Source organism: Colobus angolensis, unplaced genomic scaffold (genome assembly GCF_000951035.1).
Source record: "Colobus angolensis palliatus isolate OR3802 unplaced genomic scaffold, Cang.pa_1.0 Scaffold453, whole genome shotgun sequence".
Classification (NCBI taxonomy): Eukaryota; Metazoa; Chordata; class Mammalia; order Primates; family Cercopithecidae; genus Colobus; species Colobus angolensis.
In genome coordinates this window covers 473933-481680 of record NW_012117966.1, presented here as the reverse complement: position 1 = coordinate 481680, position 7748 = coordinate 473933, and the positions used below count along the sequence as shown (strand labels likewise).

General features: G+C 40.8%; 1 protein-coding gene across 1 annotated transcript in view; it reads left to right on the top strand.

Annotated features, from left to right (window-relative positions):
• RNF216 (ring finger protein 216) overlaps nucleotides 1-7748 on the top strand; it is a 163095-nt gene that overhangs the window by 20099 nt on the left and 135248 nt on the right. Inside the window, exon 2 of the mRNA XM_011957984.1 lies at nucleotides 586-721. Coding sequence (XP_011813374.1) covers nucleotides 655-721 — 67 coding nt within the window. The 5' untranslated portion in view covers nucleotides 586-654. The remainder of the gene's footprint in view (nucleotides 1-585; nucleotides 722-7748) is intronic.

Here is a 7748-nt window from a genome sequence, read left to right as displayed (position 1 = left end):
TTGCGAGCTCCGCCTCATGGGTTCATGCCATTCTCCTGCCTCAGCCTCCCGAGTAGCTGGGACTACAGATGCTTGCCACCATGCCCGGGCTAATTTCTGTATTTTGTAGAAATGGGTTTTCACCATGTTGGTCAGGCTGGTCTCGAACTCCTGACCTCGTGACCTTCCCGCCTCGGCCTGCCAAAGTTCTGGGATTACAGGCGTCAGCCATTGCGTCTGGCTGAAACATAATTCATTTTCTGATTTGCCTTTCCCTGATCATTAGTGAGGATGAGCATCTTCTGTGTTTTCTTTTTTGTGAATTGCCTATTAATACCCTTAACTCATTTCTTTGTTAACATATTTGTATCAAGATGTGAATTCTCTGTCTGTACTTTGTCTCTTTAATGTGTGTATTTTAAAAATATGTTTTAATGCCATATGTTTTGAGTTTTTGTGGGTTTTTTTTTTCTTTTGACCTACTTCCTTGGATATGTTTTCTTAAGGAATGTTTTCAGCATAAGCTTCAGATGTTCCCTGACCAGATACATGGCAAGAGTTTTGATACTCCCTCTTTCTTACTGTTCCTCTTTGCTTCCTTTTCAGACCTTTTGAAACAGATGGTCACCATGTTTGGATATTAGCAGTCCCGTATGTGCATGTCTGCGTTTGAAAATGGCAGAGGGAAACAGCAATGAAGAGGTGATTCACTTGAACAACTTTCACTGCCATCGGGGACAAGGTAAGTTGTTTGCTCTCACTTCCCTGTGGCTTTTTCTTTTAGTATCACAGCTCTGTCTTTTGAAATGATCCTATTTTATACCATTTAGAATCCAGGGACATTTCATTTTTAGACATAAAAAGACTAGACTAGAATTAGATAATATTGCTAGCATGAATGAAGTGTAAGACTCATTCATTACAACGAGATTCATAAGCTATTAATTTGCTGGCAAGACACTGTTAATGTGCAGTCATTGAGTCTTAAGAGAGAGTGTCAGCATCAGTTTTTGAAGGCATGGTGATTATAAAGGAGTGCTCCACTAGGCCTCTTATGACCTGAAATACTATAGGTGATGCTGAACCTGTCTTGTCCTCCCGTGATCCTTAATTTCTTTTTTGCCAGAATATTCTGGCTTAGCCTTACAGGGGAATTTTGGAACATGTATTTTTTTGTTCTACAGTTTTGTTTTGTTTTCTTTTCTTTTTTTGAGACGGAATTTTGCTCGTTAACCCAGGCTGAAGTGCAATGGCGTAATCTTGGCTCATCAAAACCTCCGCCTCCTGGGTTCAAGCGATTCTCTTGCCTCAGCCTCCTGAGTAGCTGGAATTACAGACATGTGCCACTACGCCCTGCTAATTTTGTATTTTTAGTAGAGATGGGGTTTCTCCATATTGGTCAGGCTGGTCTTGATCTCCCGACCTCAGGTGATCTGCCTGCCTCAGCCTCCCAAAGTGCTGGGATTACAGGCATGAATCACTGCACCCGGCCTTTTCTACAGTTATTAAAGTTTTGGGGAATTTTATTGATTTTTAAAGGGAATAGTGCTTGCTATTCTATAACATTCTTAAATGTGTATGAAATTTCCTGTTAAGTTCGAATTCACATTTACACTTGGGCTAAAAGGAAAAAAATCATGCTGAAGTGTAGAACCCTGATGTTCATTTTTTGCAATTATAAATTCCATGGGAGAGGTTATACTGGTTTTGTTTTCTCTCATTGATAATATTTTGTGTTTACAAAGATGATTTTTTTAGTAGAGAGTAAATTACATTTGACTTTAGAAAAATGACTCCCCCAGGCCAGGCGTGGTGGCTCACACCTGTAATCCCAGCACTTTGGGAGGCCAAGGCTGGTGGATCACGAGGTCAGGAGTTCAAGACCAGCCTGACCAACATGGTGAAACCCTGTCTCTACTAAAAAATACAAAAATTAGCTGGGCGTGGTGGTGCATACCTGTAGTCCCAGCTACTTGGGAGGCTGAGGCAGGAGAATCACTTGAACCTGGGTGGTTAGAGGTTGTAGTGAGCCGAGATTGCGCCACTGCACTCCAGCCTGGGCGACAAAGCAAAGATTCCGTTTCAAAAAAAAAAAAAAGAAGAAAAATGACTCCACCAAAACTTAAGTACAAATAGCCTACTGTTGATTGGAAGCCTTACTGATAACAAATAGCACATGTGTTATATATTGTATATTTTGTATACTATATTCTTATAATAAAGTGAACTGCAGAAAAGAAGTGTTATTAAGAAAATCATAAGGGGCCGGGCGCGGTGGCTCAAGCCTGTAATCCCAGCACTTTGGGAGGCCAAGGCTGGTGGATCACGAGGTCAGGAGTTCAAGACCAGCCTGACCAACATGGTGAAACCCTGTCTCTACTAAAAAATACAAAAATTAGCTGGGCGTGGTGGTGCATACCTGTAGTCCCAGCTACTTGGGAAGCGGAGCTTGCAGTGAGCCGAGACTGCACCACTGGACTACTCCAGCCAGGTGACAGGGCGAGTCTCTGTCTCAAAAAAAAAAAAAAAAAAGAAAATCATAAGGAAGAGAAAGAAAATATAGTTGCTATTCCTTAAGTGGAAGTGGACCATTCTGAAGGTCTTCATCTTTATCATCCTCACATTGAGTAGGCTGAAGAGGAGGAGGAAGAAGAGGGGTTGGTCCTTGTATTAGTTGGTTCTCCACTGGCTGTAAAGAAATGACCAAGATGGGTAATTTATAAAGAAAGAGAAGATGGTTTAATTGGTTCACAATTCTGTAGGCTGTATAGGAAACATAGTGGCCTCTGCTTCTGGGGAGATCTTAGGAAACTTATGACAGAAGGAGAAGAGGAAGCAGGCTTGTCTCACATGGCTGGAGCAGGAATAAGAGGGATTGGGGAAGAGGTGCCACACACTTTTAAACAACCAGATTTCACAAGAACTCACTGTTGCAACCAGAGGGGATGGTGCTAAATCATTTATGAAATACCACCCCCATGATCCTATTACCTCCCACCAGGCCCCATCTCCAACATTGGGGATTACGGTTGAATATGAAATTTGGACAGGGACACAGATCCAAAGCATGCTATTCTGCCCCAGCGCCTCCCAAATCTCTTGTCCTTCTCACGTTGCTAAATATAATTATGCCTTCCCAACAGTCCCCAAAGTCTTAACTCATTCCAGCATTAACTCAAAAGTTCAGTCTTATCTGAGACAAGTCTAATCCCTTCCACCTATGAGCCTGTAAAGTCAAAAACAGGTTAGTTATTCCCAAGATACAATTGGGGGGGTACATACACTCGGTATATGCTCCTGTTCCAAAAGGGAGAAATTGGCCAAAAGAAAGGCACAAGAGGTCCCACACAAGTTCAAAACCCAGTAGGGCAGTCATTAAATCTTAAAGGTCCAAAATAATCTCCTTTGGCTCCGCATTTCACATTCAGGGCACACTGGTGCAAGGGATAGGCTCCTGAAAGCCTTGTGCAGTCTTGCTGTTTTAGGAGTAACACAAGTGGAAGAAAATCTGCAAATAAGTGGACCCACACTGTTCAAATCAGTGTTGCTCAAGAGTCAACTGTGTATTTGGCTTTCAGAGCATTTAAAATTCAGCAAATTTTATTAGGTAAATAAGTCAAGAGTAATAAAATTGCTCAAGCTATGCAAATTATGAGTACAAAAGAAGGACTAATTTTCAGGATTTTATTAATAGTGTATTCTAACTTGGTAGTGATTATAGCCATAATTTATTGGATTCAGGTAATTTTTAATCTTAGTTATAACTTGTATTTATGATCATTTCAAAATTTTCTGTACATGTATATCCAATTAATGTTGTAGTTTTTTGTTTTTTAATTGGATCTTAAATATACTTGAACAGTTTCTTTAAGAACAACTAATTCCTTTTGGAAAATTACTGATTTTGAAGATGTATTTTGTTAGACGAGTATGTATACTCTGCACCCATCTTGAGAACTTTTTTCAGGTGTATAGAGTTTTGTTTTTATTAACTGCATTAATTTTTTTTTCTTTAATCAAGAGAGGGTCTCACAATGTTTCCTGGCAAGGCTAGTCTTGAACTGCTGGGCTGAAGTGATCCAGTTGCCTCTGCCTCACAAAGTGCTAGGATTACATGCATGAACCACTGCTCCTGGCCAACGTTAATAATTTTTATTATGCATGAACCTCTGTAGTTTTTTTTTTGAAGTGTATAGTTCAGTGAGTTTTGACAAATGAATATACCGCCTGAATTACGATATAGAACATTTTCTATCACTCCAAAAAGATTCCCTTGTGCCTCTTTGCAGTCAGTTCTTACCCCACTCCAGGCCTAAGAAAACCACTAATCTGCTTTTTTTCACTCTATAATTTCATATAAATGGAATTATACATACTGTATATATTCTTTGTACCTGAATTCTTTTGTGAAAGGTAATGTTTTGAGATTCATCCCTGTTGTCGCATATATCAGTAATTCATTCCTTTTTAATTGCTAAACAGTGTTTTTACCTACTCATCTATGATTCTATACCTAGTGGAAATAGGCTTAAAAATGAAGGTAAAATAAAGATTTAAAAAGATTTTATCAGAAATGAAAAAAGGTACATCATGCAAATGGCCACACACACACACCAAAAAAAAAAAAAAAAATGCTGATATATCTGTGTAATATCTGATAAAATTGATAGAAACTCCAGCCAGAAGCATTGATAGAGTTCGTAATGATAAAAGTTTCAGTACACTGGGAAGATAAAATAGTGCTAATCCCTGTATACTTTGTAACATGATAGAAAAATATACAAAGCAAAGATTGGCAAATCTAAAAACAGAATTGGACAAATCCACCATTATAGTGGGGATTTTTAAGACTTGTTTCAGTAACTGAAAGAGCAAGCACACACACACACTTGTATGAATATAGAAGATTGGAAGAACGCAGTCAAAAAATGTAATAAACATAGGTGGGATTCTGCACCCAGTGTAAGAAGAAATCACAATGAAAATTAGAAGATTATTTTGAATTACATGATAATGAAAATATAGCCTCTTATATTTATGAGATACATGTAATGCCATGTTTTGAAGAAAACTTGTGGCCTAAAATACATTAGACAAGAAGTAAAAAGCTCAGCCAGGCGCAGTGGCTCATGCTTGTAATCCCAGCACTTTGGAAGGCCAAAGTGGGAGGATAACTTGAGCCTAGGATTTTGAGACCGGCCTGGACAACATGGTGAGATTCCTATCTCTACAAAAAATTAAATATAAAACAATTAGCTGGGTATGGTGGTCTTGGGTTCACCAGGTCCCAGGTACTTCGGATACCAAGATGGGAGGATCACTTGAACCCAGTAGGTCAAGGCTGCAGAGAACTGGGTTCATGCTATTGTACTCCAACCTGGGCAACAGAGAGCGACCCTGTCGCAAAATAAAACAAAAAACAAAAACAAACCCAGCCTAGCCAACATGGGGAAACCCCATCTCTACTAAAAGTACAAAAATTAGCCGGGCATGATGTTGCAAGCCTGTAATCCCAGCTACTTGGGAGGCTGAGGCACGAGAATCGCTTGAACCCAGGAGGCAGGTTGCAGTGAGCCATTATAACTAGGGCTCAGCACATTTAAAGAGCTGAGTTAATATTTTAGCCTTGCGGGCCGTGTGGTTTCTGTTGCAACTATTCAGCTATACCATTGTAGCATGAAAGCAACTGTGTTGGTCCACTTTCACACTGCTATGAAGAAATGCCTGAGACTGGGTAATTTATAAAGGAAAGAGGTTTAATTGACTCACAGTTCCACATTGCTGGGAAGGCCTCTGGAAAATTACTGTCATGGCAAAAGACAGAGAAGAAGCAGGCACCCTCTTAGGCGGGATAGAGTGAATGCAAGCAGGGGAAATGCCAGTGCTTATAAAACCATCAGATACCTCAAGACTCACAATCACGGGAGCAGAATGGGGGAAACTGCCCCCATGATCCGATTACCTCCACCTGGTCCGATTACCCCATCTTGACACGTGGGGATTATGGGATTACAATTCAAGATGATATTCTGGGTGGGGACACAGCCAAACCATGTCAGAATCTATAGACAGTATATAAATGAATGAGCATAGTTGTGTTCCCATAAGGACGTGAAGCAGCATACTATCCTACACTGCAGATGGGAGTGTAAATTGGTATAATTTGGAAAATTTGTTTAGTGTTAACTGCCAAAATGGAGCATATGCTTACCCCATGACTCAGCATTTCTACTCCTAGAACATATGCAACTAAAATGAGTACACCAAAGACTTGCACAAGAGTGTTCATAATAGCATTATCTATGATAGCCTAAACTGCCACGTACTCAAATGTCTATCAACAGAAGAAGGAGTAGTTTATGTTGTATTCATATAGTGGATTATATACAACAAAGAATTATAGCAGCATGCAATATGGATGTATCTCAGACATTATTTGCAGGAAAGCCAGACACAGAATATATATTCAAAAACATACAAAACTTATCTGTGCAATTAGAAATCCTCCCTTTGGGGATGAAGGAGAGCAGAGATTGGGAGAAATACAGGGAGGCTACTAATGTGTTATAAATATTTCCTGACCTTGTGGTGGTGATTATACACAGATGTCCCTTTTGTGTTAATTCATAGAGCTGTATACTTGATTTGTAGACCATGCTGTGTTTTTATACTTTGAAAAGCTAATTGGAACCTTACATGTGGTATGTTGTGTGGTATCTTGTCAAACACTGGACTTTATTATAAGGGGATAGGTTCGTTCATTCCCTCCCTCCCTCCTTCCTTCCGTCCATCCTTCCCTCCCTCCTTCCTTCCTTCCTTCTTTCCTCCCTTCCTCCCTTCCTCCCTTCCTCCCTTCCTCCCTTCTTCCTCCCTTCTTCCTTCCTTCTCCTCCCTTTCCTTCCCTTCCCTCCCCTTCCTTCCTTTCCTCCCCTTCCTTCCTTTCCTCCCCTTCCTTCCTTTCCTCTTCCTCTCCTCCTTCCTTTCCTTCAGTTCCCTCCCTCCCATCTTTCCTTCCTTTTTTTTTTTTTTTTTTGCCTGAAACAGGGTCTTGCTCTAGCACCCAGGCTGGAGTGCAGCGGCATGATCTTGGCTTACTGCAGCCTCCACCTCCCAGGTTTAAGCGATTCTCCTGCCTCAGTCTCCCAGGTGGCTGGAATTACAGTTGCATGCCACCACACCGGGCTAATTTTTGTATTTATAGTAGAGATGGGGTTTCACCATGTTGGCCAGGCTGGTCTCGAACTCCTGACCTCAAGTGATCTGTCTGTCTAGGCCTCCTAAAGTTCTGGGATTGCTGGCGTGAGCCACCGTGCCCAACCTAAACCAACTTTTTCGTTGAGTACACCAAGATTGTGTGTCTTTTTCTTGGGTCAGTTCTTCAAGAGAGGAATCTACAATTTCCTGTGGATGCAGGGGTCTTATTCACTATGACCATTTTGAGTGGTGTATCTTTTCTTTTCTTGACTCCTATGCCTCATGTACCAGTGTCTAGGGCTTTTCGTTGCTCAGTATCTCTTCAGAATGATCCCCCATACATGTGTCTTCTGAAATGGCTGAGTGAGGAGCTTGGCAAATCCTCATCCTTAAAAATCCACAATTAAGTCGGGCATGGTGGCTCATGCCTGTCATCCCAGTGACTTCTTGGGAGGCTGAGGTGGGAGGATCACTTGAGGCCAGGAGTTCAAGGCCAGTATAGGAACATAGTAACACTCCATTTCTACAAAAAAAAAAATTTTTTTTTTTTTTTTGAGACGGAGTCTCGCTCTGTC